General features: G+C 42.7%; 1 protein-coding gene across 2 annotated transcripts in view; it reads right to left on the bottom strand.

The window, feature by feature from the left end:
• Positions 1–9580, bottom strand: part of BLNK (B cell linker) — an 81290-nt gene extending 71710 nt beyond the window's left edge. For both annotated transcript variants that reach the window (XM_061211377.1, XM_061168463.1), the window contains exon 1: positions 9387–9580. In XM_061211377.1, the coding sequence (XP_061067360.1) occupies positions 9387–9433 (47 nt within the window). In that variant the 5' untranslated portion in view covers positions 9434–9580. The remainder of the gene's footprint in view (positions 1–9386) is intronic.
• Positions 9581–17112: the final 7532 nt, after the last annotated feature.

Raw genomic sequence — 17112 nt, 5'->3', positions numbered from 1 at the left:
AGTGGCATTTAGTAAATTCACAGTGCTGTGCGATCACCACCACTATCTAGTTGCAGAACAGTTCATCACCCCAAGTAGCCGTTAGCAATTTTAAAGCAGATTTTTTTTTCCAATTTACTTTTGAGGCACATGAATAGCTTTTGTTTTAGTCATGTTAAGAGTTGTTTTCAGCATTCATCAGGTGAATTTGACCAGTCATCTGGGATTGGTTGGGCAACTGTGATAATCTGTAAATGTGGTGACGACATGAAATCAAAAGGTTTTCAGTTGTAAAAAGCAGACTTTGACCCTGAACAGGCTGTAAAGACAATTCAAAAGGCAAAATAGTTACATATATGTAGAGGGTCCAGTTTTCCAGTGATGTGGTATTACATTTGCCATTTTCCTTTTTGAAAGTATATTTCTCATGTTTGTATTTGATTCTACTGTAGTTATTTGCACTAAAAATGACTGTTTCCTTCCTGTCCAGGATCAGGTATGGTCATTAATATGCCAAACATGCTTAAAAGGTACTCTTCACCCTGCAGCTTTTTGCACTTTGAACCAAGTAAAGTTGTAAAGTAAACAGCAACAACGTAGTCAATGGGGGAGGGCATTTCTTTCTACCTTTGAGCTCAACTCTCTAATCCTCTGGTCCAAGCAACCTCAGTCACAGCCTCCCCGCTGGGAACTCCCTTTACTTAGGTGTGGTCTCCCTCCTCTGACCTTTCCCTCCTTCTTATCACCACTTTCCTGAACAATGTCCCCTTCTTTCAACTGACAACCATAGATTGAGCCACCTCTGGGCGGGAGACAGAAGAGCACAGCTCTCTGTCCTCATGGTCTGAGCTGTTAGATTCCCGCCTGGGTGTTAGTGACGGCTAAGGGCTTAATGCCTTAACCTATTACACATAGTGACGTTTAAGTTTGAACCAGGACTCTGAGACACACCTTATCCCAGGAGGATGTCTCTCTAATGACACAACTGGGGCAACAGGAGAGCCCAGGCCAGGAGGGATTTGTGGGGAGGGGACATTGACTGAACTCTTACTCTCTACTTAATATGTTTACTGTTACAACACCCCTATTATATTATATATTATTATTTCCATTTTCCAGGTGAAAGCCGAGGCTAAAAAGGATTAAGTAACCTTCTCAAAGACCAAGAGCAAGGGAGTACAGAGCAAGTATTCAAACCTAGGTCTGCCTGATTCCAAAGTTCAGCAAAAATCACCTTTCTGGGGCACTTCTTAAATTATACAACATGGTCCTGTATGCTTAGTCTCCACATAAGACCAACTCTGCTCTTTTTAATTATAACTCACTCTCAGATTACATGAACAATTGTGGGAGCACTCTTTGAAAAATATATAGTATCAGTAGGATACCAAACATGACTGAGTCAGTGTGAAATTCAAGTTTGGACCTGGAAACATGTAATAGCATGAAATACTGACAGTAATATTCTGTAGGGCCTCACTGGGGTTTCTGGCTAGTAAATTAGCTGCTTTTTAGTTTAAAAAAAAAAAAGTCTAGGAAAAATATAGAACACAGACTAAGCTAGAATGTTTTACTGGCCAGTAAGTAACACAGGGGAAAAAAAAGGAAGGCCTGCTGTTCCTCCCTCCTCCTGGGCAAACATGGAGGTGTAGCTCTAGACTAGGCCTTTCTGGTGTGAGCTTGGATAAGTGACTTCACCTCTCTGGGCCTCTTACCTGAGGCACTAGCGAGATGGCCTCTCCATCTTACTTGCCAAGTAAACCTTTCTGACTTGGGGGCTGGGGAGGGGAAAGGAGGAGGCTTCTCCACTGATGTCTGTGTCCTGACACATCGCAGGGGGAGAGGCTCAGCCGAGGGGGCTCACGGAACTTGTGGCCAGCCCTGGCTACCTAATTTCTGGGGCCCAGTGTAAAATGAAAATGCAGGGCTACTAGTTCAAAATTATTGAGAATCTTAAGACTGCAACAGCAGACATTAAACCAAGCATGGGGCCCTGTGAGACTGCACAGCACAAGCCCAGGAAACTCAGTGGCCTCTGCTGTGTATTCCCTACACCGTGGGGAGGGTTGAAATCTGGAGGAGATCTGGGGCCCCCAGCTAGCCTGCTGGGGGGCAGAGACGCCCCTGGGATAACGAGCTCCTTTCTCAGGAAAGTGGCCAACGGGGAAGCACCGCTCATCAAGGACATGCAATACATCCCTTAAGCTGGCTTCCGTGCCTTGCTGTGCAAATGAGCATTGAAACAAGCCATGCTGGACTGAGGGACTATGGCCTGTTTGGGGGCCTAGACCATGATGCTGTAAAAGGGTTGTGAAAACACCTGAGTGGAAAATCAGCCTGCAGATATAGCTGCTGATGGATGACCTTTCAGAAGGGAAGTGAGGCAGGACAGGTAGGAGAAGGCGGGTTAAACAAGGAGCACCAATGGCTGGAGGGAGGAGTTGTTGGGAGCAGACAGTCCTCAGCTGTGGAGCGAGGTACAGGCGTGGGAAGGAAGACAAGCTTGCCCACTGAGGGACGTAGAACTGGGGATGGGAGCACATGAGCCAGCAAGAGGCTCAGCCCACAGCAGGAGGTGTGCTTCTCTGAGGGAGGGTTTCTACCGCAGACCTGGGGACCTGTGCTCCAATATCAGAGCCCGGCACAAAAGCTGCTTCGCTACAGCGTGCTGGGGAGCCTTGAGGTCAGTGGGACCTAGCGGACAGTTAGCTGGAGCGCGCTTCAGGGTTCACGGCTCCCTTGATCTGGAGGCAGGACTTGGATGGGGGCTGGAATTCCACCCAATCTGCAGGGGGGGCCCATTTCTGGAGCAACAGGTGTGCCATCCTCTTAACCTCTAATTGTGTGCTTGGTCTCTGGAGGCTCAGGAAGCTGAGCAGGTACGTGGAATGAGAAAACTAAAGCTGTTTCTGAGAGCTTAGACATCAACACCTAAGGGAGCAAATAGAGAGATGCAGGGTCACCTTAAAGAAGCAGAATGGTGCCAGGTCAGTGAGATTTAAGGGGACCTGACAGATTCAAATCACAAAGCAAGAGACACAATGTGTCTGATGGGGAGGCAGTGGCAGCCCCTGTGACCACTCACCTACAGAATCGGAGTCTGACTGACTTTTTATCCTAACTCTAGTGGTGTCCACTCAAGTTGCCCAGTCTACTTAGAGAGGTAGAAACATAATATTCTAAGGCGACCTGATGTCTGGAAATCTTTTCCTGCTCTCATTTCTCTACCCAGGAGAGAACAACTTATGCTTCAGTGGTGCATGGAGTTCCTGGAATCTAGTTTTGTTTGACACTAAAAATTCTTTTTCCAAAAACAACTCATTGAAATATAGGCTCAAGCACTTCTGAACTTTCCGCTTGGCAACCCCTGACCCAAATCATCCCAGACAGAGGAAAATCAGTCCAGCAAGCAGAGGCCACATCAATTGCAAAGATATGTATTATAAATACATACTGTCACTATAAGCACATACAAGTGAATCAGTGCTTCTTGTTCTACACAGAATTCATTCCACTTGGTCTGGATCAGAGTTTCCCAACTGCAGCACTATTGACATTTTGGGCCAGATAATACTTTGCTGTAAGGATTGCTCTGCACAGTTCAGGATGTTTAGCAGCACTCCTGGCATCTACCTACGAGGTGCAAGCAGCACCCACTCCCCAAGTGGGATAGTCAAATGTCCCCTGGAGGGCAAAATTGTCCCTGGTGGCGAACCACTGATCTAAATGATGCAGCTATGTCTTGGGGGAGGGCAGAAGAAGATAACTTCTATGGGGTTTATTAAAAAGCCAGAGAAAGCCATCCAGTGTTTCAATATCTCTATAACAAGCTATTATTTAATTTCTTTTTTTTTCTTATTCATGTTTTCTTTAACAAGCCTAGATTCCTTCATGTCATTGCATGAGGGCAATAGTAAGATCCTCTTTGAAAATGCACCAAACAGGTAAATTCTCCACAGAACAGATGAGGTTAATCATCTGTGGGGGAAAACCAAGAGATTGTAAATGTGTGCCTAAAGCATTTGGTACCAGCCCAATCTCCTCCCATCCAGTGATGTAAGAGACAGGGCTAGAATGTAATTGTGGTTCAGTTCTTGGAAACCGAATTAATTGTATCATAGCCACTTTGGGGACAGGTTGCACGAAGAGGGAGGAATTGTTCAGCCACAGCACACATTGTTCGGGTGATTATTGGATCCAGAAGAGAGGGTGCCTTGAATATGTCGACTCTGGTTTAGCGTTTTCCTGGCAGACCCATGCCCAGAGTGGATGAGAAAGAGTGCCTTGAGTTTTCCTAGCTGATGATCCTGAAATCCACAAACACTAAGCAAATTTCTAAAGTGGCTCCCATGAAGCTTGCCCATGAGAAGACAGAGACCTTGTCTGAGAATTGCATCCATTGGTACACACAATATAGCCTAGTTGAGCAGGTTCTCAGCTGACATAAGGCAGGTAGGCAGTGTGAGGAGAATAGGAAACCATACTTCCTGGGAAGTCTATCTTATCTCTACCATTAGATGCTGTGCCTCCTCTTGCCCTCCCACCTCAGCACTGGCCTCTGATCTAAACTTATAAAAGAATGAGAAGAGAGATGCCCGAGACACACTTGTATTCAGGATGTGCTCTATCCACCCACCGTGAGCCCCTGGGCAGCTTCCTGCTCTGCTTGCCCTCCAGTTAAAGGGGGTTGGATCTTCTACCATAAGTAGGAAGAGAGATAACAAATGGTCACTCATGAAGGGTGGGTTAAAAGTACTGATTGTTGTGTTTACTTTTTATTTACTTGTTATACTGACCATGTGACAAATATTCTGGGCACTTTAGCCCATGTCTTCACAACAAGCCTGTGAGGAAGGCATCTCTAGTTTTATTTGACAGTTGAGGAAACTGAGGCTTAGAGAAGTTGAGTGACTTCATCAGGACCCATAGCTAGTAACTGGCAATCGGAATCCTGCCCTTTTGGGTACCAATCGCTTTGTCCTTCTAAATACATCATAGCTACCTTCTAGATGATGCATCTGGATGCTGTCTAGATGAATCCTCTGTCCCCAGTGTTCTGAGTTGGGCAGTTTTCAAAAACTTTGTAAGAAAAGAGTTTGAAAATATTTTGAAAACTATCTCAAACAAGTTGATAATTCCATCAGGAAATATTTCCTGAGGGTCATGGGATGAAATGGTAGCCTTAGAGGATGTAACATTTCAAGCATGGTCTTCATGGCTAAAGGATCACACAGCATCAGAGCTGAGAGGGACTTTGAGAATTGTCAGATCCAAACTCCTCATTTTGTAGCTGGGGGACACAGGGTGATGAGGACCTAACCAGGATGGTGAGGTAGAAAAGGAAAGAAAAGGGCATATATGGAAGCATCATGAAAGAAAGACTAGAGGTTGTGTTAGGTGAGTGGAGGTACAGAGGAAAGGATGCATCAGACTTAGAGTTGATGATGACACCGTTGACAGAAACAGGGAGGACCAGAGAGGGATCTAGTGGCAGAAAGGTGAAAAGAAGATAAATTTGTTTCTGAAGAATTGAACTTGAAAAGTCAAGTAACTGGAAACGCCAATTGAGGATTCCAAGACCTGAGAAGAAAAATCATGTCCCAGGATCTGTCAAATAGGATCTCCAAGTGAGAGCCCTAGCCGTGAGACCCAGACACCCATGGCAGGGCTCTGTCATGCTCGACAGTTTATTAGCCACTTAGATTAGGGCAGAGAAGGGATGTTTGTCACGTCACAGTCCATGCAAAGCTAAATGCCACAGATGTCAGAAGCAACAGGTAAAATAGACAAAATAGCTAAAAAGAAGAACTGAAACTGACATGAAATTTATCAAGGATCAATGTAAAGTACTATGTTTCTGTTCGGAAAATCAATTGCACACGTATAAAATTAATAAGAATAACAATAAGATATTAAATAACCACCATTTTTCAATCCAATAATTACTATGTGCCAGGATCACTCTAATCCTTACAACAGCCCTGTGGGATCGGTGCTGTTATTATCTCTATCTTTTCAGCTGAAGTAGCCGGGACCAGGGAATTTAAGTAAACTTTCCTAAACTCACACATATGTTAGTGTGACTGAAAAATACCATACTCTTCAACCAATAATATAAGGATTAGGGAGACTTGGCTTGACCACACCTGTGTCAAAGACTTTTTCCATTTGTAAAAATAAGTGAGTATGTGTTTGTGGGAGCTACAAAGAAAAATACACACGCACAGACGATGAGTCATCTGGGAGGTTATTAAAAATATAAAAACGTAAAATTTCCTTTACAAACTAGTTTCACTAACTTGAAAGGAATATAGTCATTGTGATTCAGGACTGTAAATGTTGAAACGTTTACCTGGAAGTGTAATATTTTTATGAATAGGAATACTTACTGTGGAAGGATTGAGACCTCAGGTCTGAGCTGCGTTTCTGATGATATCATTACCTTATAAAATCCAGGGAAAATCATGGCTAAGAATCAACTAAAGGATCCTGAGAGTTTTTGGATTCCCATTAACAGAGAAACCGACTTCATGTAGTGCCCCAAGAGGAGAAAAAAAGCAAGAATCTGTGCTCACACATTTCTGTGGTCCCATACAACTTAGCCACTTCGCCTTTCTCAATTCCTCTTTAGTAGAACCTCTCAGGCTGACTACTCATCCCCAGCTGTCCATCTGGGAAGGTCCACCTGGAACCTTCTCTTTCTCCTTCATTTTGAGAATCTTTTTTTTTTTTTTCCGATCATGCCTGCCCTCTTTTCCTTAGTTGACTCTACTTTCCCTCCCTCCTGGTCACTCCTTCTGCCTCTAGTCTCTTTCCAGCCCTGGGAACATACCCCCTAGATCAGGGTCATCCCTTTTACTCCCCCGTGATGGACACTCACTATCTCTCTATTTTTTCTGGCTAAGAATTTAAACAAATTATCATATAAACTTTGATAAACCTAAGAGTATGAACACAGCTCTTCACTTATACTGTCATCTGATGCCAAATAATTGCACAGTCAGCAACATTCTGAATTGGTGATAACCTGTCAGGACAGAGGATACAAGCCACAGGGATCAAGTATTCATTGACCTATTCCTCACCATCCCATCTAATTACAGAAAAGATTTAAAATGGTGCTTCAAGTTCATTGTGTTTACAATTTCATTTCTTTGAAAAGTTCCACATCGACAGTGCACATTTTATCAAAACAGGCCAATTCTGTAAAAACAACTCAGTAACCAAGTAGAAAAAAAAAAGTTACTTTTGCCTGAGAAGACGAATGTAGTATATGATTATCCACAATACAGTTTTGGTTTTCTACCTTCTAATCTAGTGTTGTATGTTGTCTATCGACTGCTCTGTGACAAAGCTGGACTTTGTCCCCGAGGGAAGGATCATAAAGTGATTTAGGTTCTATTGCCTCTCTTTATTTAAATTCCCATCTGGATATCCTGAAAGAGGTTCTAAGACTTAGTATAGGCCTAGGTTATGGAATATCTCTGAAAAGGACCTTCTAAACCCTCTTGCTCATTTGAGAGAAACCTTAATATCCATGCCTTGTTAGTTTCTTTGGCATGTCTTTCCTTCCCTCTCCCTTTTCACTGCTCTGCCCCAAGTCCAGGAATGCAGCACTAGAGGCTTGGGTTACTTAACTGCCCCTCCTACTGAGCATCCCTGCCTCCAGGTTCCGCCCCCTCCGGTCCATCCTGCCAACCTCCCTTAAGCCCGTTGGCATGACATCTGTAACTGTATATACCGTTCTCCAGCCCTCCGTGGTTAGAGCCCTCACTGTCCTTTGTGATCTGGCCCCACCTTACGCATCCAACCTTTTGAGGACCTTCTGGTCCCACACACCTATTCTACAGCCGCTGTTGGGCAGAAGACTCTCCTCATCATCCTACAAATGGACCTAGTCAAGTCCAGCTCCCCGCGTCAGCTTCTGTCTTTCCTTCCTCCCAGCACATCAGGCTTTCCCTCCAATTCTCCAACTTCTTTTATCTTACCTGCCTCTCAAAGCCTAGCTCTTTATTTATTTATTTTTTTAATTGAGGTAACATTGGTTTATAACATTATGTACATTTCACTTTTACAACATTATATTTCTACTTCTGTATGTACCATGGTGTGCTCACCACCAAAAATCTAGTTTCCATCCATCACCATACACTTGACCTCCTTTACCCATTTCACCCTCTGCCCCCTGCCTCTTCACTTCTGGTAACCACTACTCCGTTCTCAATATCTACATGTTCGTTTTTATTTGATTTGGTTTGTTCATTTACTTTGACAAAGCTTAGCACTTGAAGCGTCTTGTCTGTTAAAACCTCTCCAGCTACTCCAATTCACTTCTTATACTCATTGAGCCACTTACTACTTGCACTGTTTTACCTGCCCCCCTCCCATGACGGTGTAGCAACGTGAGACCAAGGGCAAGACTGAGGAAGCTTTTGTCTCCTTATCAACACACCCTTGAAAGAGCTGACTGCGGCCATGCTGCCTCTTGATTCCAGACCAGCAGTTCATTTCAAACTATCATTTACCAAGTGCCTACCAGGTATATGACCCATATTCTAACTGTGAAGGGCTGTCCCTCTGCCATTCCCAGACTAATTTCTCTTAAATTCTGTCTCAAAAGCTCTGATTCTCTAGCTCCTTATCATTTGTGATAACTTCCTTGCTACACGTGTCACATCACCCTGTGAAAAACTGAAGTTCAAGTGGTAGCTGAAATTTAAAACACTCATTGAACACTTAAAAGTTCCAGTCTCAAAAAGCCATGATGTTGTCACAATGTGACAAAAAGAAAATCTTCAAAATAAAATTTTGGGAAGTCTTTTCTTCTATAGGTCAGAGGAGTTTCTTGATTCTTTCCCCTTGGGCCACTTCTGGCTTATTTATTCTTTCTAAGTGGCTTTTTATAGATAATTGTTACACTGACCTGAAGACACTGGAAAAACAGATCTAATCTCCCCAAAACACTTGTGACATACAGCCACAAAATAAATGAGATAGTAAAACTACAACAAATACAAATTATTACAACAATCTTTAACATTAAATAGTAATCCACAATGAAATATTTGAGTACTCAGATTAGACCAAACGTTTTTTAGAAAAGCTTGTTGTGTTCAGACTCTCCAAGCTGACCATTGGTAGAATCTAAGCCCTTGGCTTTTCTTTTTCATTTTCTCTTCAAAGCTTTACACTTCAATCCATCACTGGCAAAGCCAGCTAGAATAAGCTCACTAGTTCCTACACATTTCTTTAAAAATGCAAGTCCCCTTCCCTATAGCAATTGACACCCCACTGCCTTACAGCTAGCAAAGTATTCCAGGATTTCAGTATTTCTGAGATGCAGTAAGATCATTGGAAAAAAAAAAAAAAGAAGAAGAAGGAAAAGTATTGGATGGTGAAAATCTTACCTCAACTTCTGACTGGCGGGGACAGTTATTTTATTAAGCTTATCCATTCTTTTTGGTAACTATACGAACCACAGATCACTGTCCGGTGGTCACGTCAGCAGTCCCTGGCTGTCCTGGGGAGTAGCATGGTAAGACTTTGATCTCAAGAGTCCTAGTCACTTGAGTCTGATTTCTGAGAGTGCAGGCTGCTGGCAAACACCCCTGCAAGAGGGAGAAGTAAAACTTGCTTGAGCACTTAGTCAAGTTTCATGTTTCTACATAATCATGTGATCTGGGTAGCCAGCCAGCTTGGCTGATTACTCCACGTTGTGTAAACTTTAATAGTGAAACCTATTGGACATGTAAATTTCTTTCCAGCTGCTTTCTTCTGTAACCAGATTTATAACCAGGTCAGGGCAAGCTTCTGGCTGGTCACTACTTCCTGTTGTCCTGAACACATATAGTCCTTGTTTTCAGCAGGTGTCATGCTGTCCCCTTCCTGAGCTCAAGGAAAAGCAGAATAATCAATTCCATCTGAAAGTCTCTTTGGGACTTTCTGCTCATTTGCATAAAGTCATGGATAAACTTTTCCACTTAAAGGATCGTTATACGAAAATGGCATTTTGGTATAGTTTCTCCTCACTCCTCTCCCCCAAATGTTTTAAAATAAATATCAAGATGACAGTGACACAGTGGTAGCAGTTTACTTTGAGAGTTAGAATTCAGTTTTCCTGAAGATCTGTGTAAAATGGGAAGACAATTCTCTAGGCAAGGTCATTAGGGATAGAGACAGATAGGAGATCTGGAAAAGGGGAGAGGATCTCCATTGTACAGCATGGCCTCTTTATCAGGTTGATGGTGTCAGGAGTTGTGCTGATAGCCAGATGCTTTCAAACAAAATCAACATGTACTCAAAGGTCAGCTAAGAACAAATTTAACAACCTCCCAACAATGCAGTTCTGACATCAGGCCATCCAGAAGTCCCCTTAAAAGCAGGGTGCCACTCTCCTCACTGCCTTTGTCCCCTCCTGGCCTCATCCACTGCTCACCTCCATCCCCTCACCAGACCTAGTGATGGGCCAGTGAGGAGGGGGAGGAGGAGGAGGAGGGGAAGAGGAGGGGGAGGAGGGGAAGGGGGAGGAGGGGAAGGGGGAGGAGGAGGGGGAGGAAGGTGAGAGGCAGCAGCGGCAATGGCAGAGATGGATGTAGTAGATGGATTCCTTTCCTCCTGTGCCTCTTCTTTGTACAAACAGAGGTTCTGTATTTCTCCAGGTAAATCTTGATTATTCACATTCATGTACCGTCTCTGAATTTCTAATTTAACCAGATGGTCAGGAGCAGAATCCACAGGGCTATTGAAGGGTGGGGCCCTTCTGCTCGGCCAAACCCCTGAATTGGCCAGGCCAGCAAGAAAGTTCATCTTTCATGAGAAAAATGTAAGTGCTTGGCTCTTCCAACTGTTTAGTTTCCCCAAACAGGAAGCTCAATTTTCTTGCAATTTATCTTGAAAGAGTTCTAGACCTTCGCCCCTCAGCTCCTCACAGTTCTTAACGGAAAGGAACTAGTAGACCAGGAGAGTGAAGGCACGTAGAATGTCATCAGGATCAGGAAAATCAAGCTCCACTGAATGGGGCGATAATCAGCTTGTTCCTTCTAGATTACTGTAAAGTGCACCCCATCGGCTACTTGACTTTTCTCTCAACCAACAACTCTGTTCAGCACCTGGGCTGCGGACTTATTATTTCCCCAGAGAAAAAGACCAAGGGCAAGAGTTACACTTCTGCTTTTTCTTTTTACAGCCACTTGTCTTTCTTCTTTTTACTGTGTCTAGTCTGACATGATAAAAATGAGAGTCTGCTTTTCCAGACTGGACATTTTACCCCATGTGGAACGTAGTGTGATAGCCATGATGTTCCAGGCTGCCACTACTTGGTCAATGCAAACATGGAAATTGAGGACGCCAAATTTTAGCCTATGACTTGTGAAAAGAATAAGACCACACAACATGGTTTCCATAGCACATGGAGATCAACATACCATGATAAACACTCAGTCTCGATCTACACAGCACAGTGAACATGACAATTAATTAATTACTAGATTAACAAATGAAAAATGGATAATACCAACCTTAAAGAAAATGTGGAACTCCTGTACACTGCTGATAAAAATATAACTAGGCACAACCACTTTGGAAACAGTTTGGTATTACCTAATACACTTGATGACATACATACCTATGACCCAGCATGAGGTCATACATAACATAGCACTGTGTCAGAACACTAAAAATATACCATGTACACCAAGTCATGTGCAAGAATTGTCATTGAAGCACCATTTCTAATAGAAAACAAAATAACACTTGGAGCAACCCAATTGCCCCTCAACAGGAAAACAGATAAATTAATTGTGGCATATTCATGCAGTGGAGTACTATTCAACAGTGAAAATGATTGAATACAATTGATCAGTATGGATAAATAACAAAAATAATCTGAGCAATAAAGGCAAGTTAAAGAAGATCATACATCATGATTCCAGTTATATTTAGGTTAAAGACATGTAAAACTAATTTATTATTTAGGGCATATACATATATGGTCAAACCAAGGGAGGGAATGATAAATATAAAATTCAGGTGAATGGAACTAGGGAGTGGGATTGCAGTGAAGGGGCACATAGGACTTCAAAAGCAATGGTAGTGTCCTATTTCTTAAGTTGAGTGGTGGGTATATAGGTACTTATTGTAGATATTAAATATTTAACAAAAATATACAAAATAAGATCTGGTCTAAAGCTATGGGGCAAAGCCAGGACAGTCCGCCTAAGTCTCAGTTAGCTCTGTGAAATGATGAGGCTTGAGAACAAGAAGACATTATACTGGAGTTTGGGGATGAGACCAACCAGCTCTGGTTTCTCTTGGGTGCTTTTCCTTGCATCCGTTAATGACAACCAACAACAACATGCTTTTTCAATGCTTTTATGTTCGTGTACTATGACACCATTCATTTTTTTTCTTTTAATTAATTAATTAATTTGGCTGCACCGGGTCTTAGTTGTGGCACGCGGGATCATCATTGTGGCGTGCAGGCTCTTAGTTGTGGGATGTGGGATCTAGTTCCCTGACCAGGGATGGAACCCGGGCCCCCTGCGTTGGGAGCGCGGAGTCTTAACCACTGGGCCACCAGGGTAGTCCCGACACTGTTCATTATACATGTGAAAAAACTGATTCATAGGGAAGTTAAGTAACTGGCCCAAAGTTACACCACTCGTCAATGTTGGGATTCAAACCCAAGCTTGTTTCTATAGTCTAAGCTGACAATCACAGGGTTTTGCCATCACAAGAGATATCTGTGCTTCAGCAGTGGGCCCTGCCCTGACATCAAGGCACCAACTTAACCAAGACCTTGGGTGAATCACTTAATCTCCCTGGTCTCAACTTCTCATCTTTAGAGGATGAGAAAGGGTATTCAAGAAGGGCTCAGACTCCTTCTGACCTGGCATCTGGACATTGGCCCATGTGCACAGAAATTGGATTCCGCGAGCAGAAACACTCTCACAGCTTCCAGAAGAGATGCCTTTGGTGGTCTGTGCTAGATTGCTTCCCAAAGTGAGGCTAGGTAGTTGTGTCAGTTGACAGACCTTTGGAAGTAGTCCAAGTCCTCACTGAAACTGGAAGGTGAGCCACGGTTCACCCTCTCTGCTCTGCCACCCACCTGCTCGTGGCTTTTCCCCTGCCAGGGCTGGTTTAGGCAAACTGCCAAAGGAAGTAGGCGAAGCGTGGCATGGATACTATGCAGTATGCTTCTATTGTTCTAATCATAACCTACTCCCAGGAAGGTCAGCCTCACAACAACTCCATGAGGGGGGTACTCTTATCACTCACGATGTGAAGTCCGAGCCTCAGAAAGCTGACAGCACTTGCCTAAGGCCACCCATTCTTCCTGATCCCTGAGCCAGGGCCCTTTAACCCCCAAACCATTCACTCTCTTTTCCCTGTGCTGGCCCCCATTCTTGGGATGGGGGTGGGGAGGCTGTCCTGCAGGAACAGTGGCCCTGGCAGCTTTCTGACACATGCAGGCCAAAGTAGCAGGAGCTTGCTGTTGGTCAGGCCCATGCCTGGTTAATTGGCCAGTGCCAGTTAAGGGCCCAGATGGAGGAAGGTTTGGGAGGAAGTTAGGAAGCCTGGGTAAACCACTGGAGAAAAATAGCAGAAGAGGCCAGAGAGAGGCCAAGAGAGAACAGGAACTGAGGCAGATGCTGCTAGTGGTCTATCTGTTCTCCTTTGTGGGGAAGGGGCAGGAAGGGAGGAAGAAGGAAGGACACGACACAGCTGTGACTTGAACAAATCGGCAAAGGCTCTTTTAAGCTCGAGGCTTCACTTTCTGTGAGATGAATCAGTTCCCTATTTCATCTGTTCAGTAAACTCAATATTCTGTACATTAAATTGGCCTGGAGTGCAGTATCCATATTACGAGGAGAAGAGCTTAGAAGAAAACAGTCCAAGTATCAGTCCAAGTCCTTAGCTGGTAAGAACATTACCATAGCCTGTTGTCAGGACAGACAACTCCTGGCCTTTGTCTCATCTTCACCTCCTCCCTTGCCTTCAGCCCTCAGAACCGGTCTGTGAGCAAGACTCTCCTTTGTAATATTTCCACCCTCGCCCTGTTCTCACTCCAGCCTAGATCCTCACCTGGATCACTGCTCAGCCTCCCGCTTCTTCTCTGCAGCTAGATCCACGCCCACTCTCATTCCCAGGCCATGTTCCCAACTGCTGACTCTCAAGAAGGATTTCAGGGGTTTCTCCTTTCTTCTAGAACCAAGTATGAATGTCATTCATGCCCCTGTCACTGAGTCTCACCTTGGGGCTCCATCTTATTCCTCACTAATTCCCAGCACGTGACCATCCCTTTGGTCAGACTGGTTCTCAAACACCCATTCTCCTCATCAGTCACACGGCCCAGCCACCAGCCAGAATAGCTCTCCAAAGATGGGGTGGGAGGCAAATACATGGGGTCCTAGATGGTCAGGAGGCCAGGTCTTCCCTGTTAGTCAGGGCCACGATGAAGCCAGAGAGCAGGCAAGGGTGGAGAGGCAGAGTGCTCTGTCCAAGGAATGGGAGCGTCAGAGAAGTAGAAAGCCAAGATAAGGCTCATGGCCTCCAGGGGTTGAGGTCCTGGAGGCCAGGAGAAGCCCTTGATAGCAGATGCTGTGGCTGTTGATGACAAATTTCTGTTACCTTTCATCTGGTGGAGCGCCACTCGTCTCCTAGTCCTCCTACCCAGTCCATCTAGATTCAGAGGGCCCCCAACTAAAGCAGACTTGAGCAAATGGGGAGATGGTCCATGTTCTTGGGTAGAATGACTCAGTGTCACGAATGCCATTATCTCCAATTTAATATATAAGTTTAATGTGATGCCAATAAAAATAGCAATAAAATCCTCTCCTCCAACGACACCTGAGGGAAGTAGATTCTAAAGTTCCTCTCTCTATAAAAACAAGCAAGAATTGCCAAGAAATCTCTGACAAAGAAGATCAAGGGAGTGGAAGGAGATAGACCTCTCAGATTTAAAGCATGCTATGAAGCCTCTCTAATAAAAACGGTATGGTATTTCTGCATGACCAACAGAACTAAAGATAAAGTGCAGAAATAAACAGAAGAATTTAAGGAGATTAAATGCTATGAATGTGGCATATCTAATGGGAGAAAGATGGACTTTTTAATAAGCAGGGCAATTGCAAAGCCACTGGGGAAGAGATAAAATTTAGATTCATAACTCAAACCATTCAACAGCAAAAACTCCCAATGGATCAGAGCTCTAACTATAAAAATGAAGCCATAGCTGTACCGGAAGTAGACACAGTTAAATTTCTTCATAACCCTATCTATGACTTAAAATCCAGAAGCAATCAAAGAAAAGATTGATAAATTTAACTAGAAAAACATAAAGAACTTTTTTGTGGCAAAAAACCATTATAAGCATCATCAAAAGACAAAGGACAAATTGGGAGTAAAGAGTTGCATCATGTATCACAGATAAAAGGCTAATCTCCCTAATAGATAAAGAGCTCCTAAAAATTGAGATGGAAAAAAAAATGACCATGAAAAGCCTTTAAATGGTCTTTAATGGATAGAAATATGCTCAATCAATCTCCTATTAAGAGAAAGGTTATAACCAGGCCGAAGAACATATGCATGTTTACGTACCAGATTAGCAAAAATCTGCAAGTCTGATGATAGGATGCTCTTAGGAAACAGGCACTCTTTGCTAACAACACGTTACAATCCCATGGAGAGGAACTGGCAATATTTAACAAAATAAATGAATTGACCTTGTAACCCAGCAATGTCACTTCTAGAACCCTCTCCTGAAGATACACTTTCACAGACGCACGCACGCACACAACATCTGCACAGAGTTATTTGTTGCAGTTTTATTTGCAACAACGAAAATTGGAAAAACCTAAATGCTTTTCAGTGGAGGACTGGTTGAATACATTTTAGTTCATCCTTGTAGCAGAGTTCTGTGCCGCCATAAAAATGGTGTGACCTCTGGGATATGGTAAGTGGAAGAGACAAGGTCAGGACAGTGTAAGCTACTTCTTTTAAAAAACAAGAAGATAGAGGAAAATACACATACTTATTATTGCAAAAACAAACATAAACACTAGAAGGATAAATCAAACTAATACAAATAGTCACCTATAGGAGGCAGAAGGGAGCTGGAAATAGAGCAGAAGTGATAGGGATGTAGATTGATTCTCTGGATCTATCGTCTCATAGTTTTGACTTTTAAACTAGATAATGCCTTGACATATAATAAAAACACAAAATTAATGCAAAAAATTTAAAAAGGCAAACTTTAGAATAAAAGTAAACAGGAACAAGTGAATGTAAATAGTAACATATCCTGGAAAAGAGAATTATTTTGACTTTTCAACACAGTCCTCTGTGCATCCTCAGTGAAACATATTCTAAGAATGAAAATGTTACAAAGAAATCTCAAACTCTACTCAGTATTTTTATTTTTAGTAATAAAATGTGTATTATAATTTTCAAAGTGTTTTTTTGGTATAATGTAGATAAAGCAAATAAATATGTTAATATTAGCAGAAACTAAGATTTTTAGTGTGAGAGAAAAAATACAAATATAAAATCAAAGGAAAACTTGGTAATGTTAAATTTAATTGGAAATATCAATCTGAACTCACTATTTAGTTCCTAGCACTAAATATTGAAAGGACCTAGAAGCAATGACATTCCCGATTTTAAACACATAAAGAGATGCTCAATTACAATTATATCAAGAAACAGACAAATTCCCCACTAGCAGGAGCTAGAGGCTAGAAGACAGGGTTGATTTCAGTTTTGGGGCATAGACAATGGAAGCTGAACCTGGAACATCTTGTACCAGAAAACATCAAAGATCCAAGAGCAGATCTTTGAAGAGGGTGATTTGAGCAACAAAAAAAAGAATAATGACTGTAATTTACTTTAAAATTTTGAACAAATTAAAATCCACTGGTGTACAATAATAAAACCCCAAACCAAAGTCATTTGCCAAAATTGGAGATAACTATTCCATCAACTCCTTACTTCTGGTAATTAATAAATTAGAAATGAAGGAAGCATTTACCATTTTTTAAGAGGAATTGAAAATCCTCCTTGATTTTCTAAGAATGCTAGCTAGTAAATGTAGAAAGAATTACAGAATAAGAAAATCACCATTTTGCAACTGCAAAA

Source organism: Eubalaena glacialis, chromosome 1, assembly GCF_028564815.1.
Source record: "Eubalaena glacialis isolate mEubGla1 chromosome 1, mEubGla1.1.hap2.+ XY, whole genome shotgun sequence".
Lineage (NCBI taxonomy): Eukaryota > Metazoa > Chordata > Mammalia > Artiodactyla > Balaenidae > Eubalaena > Eubalaena glacialis.
Note: the sequence above shows the minus strand (reverse complement) of the source record. Positions and strands in the feature narration are given on the sequence as shown.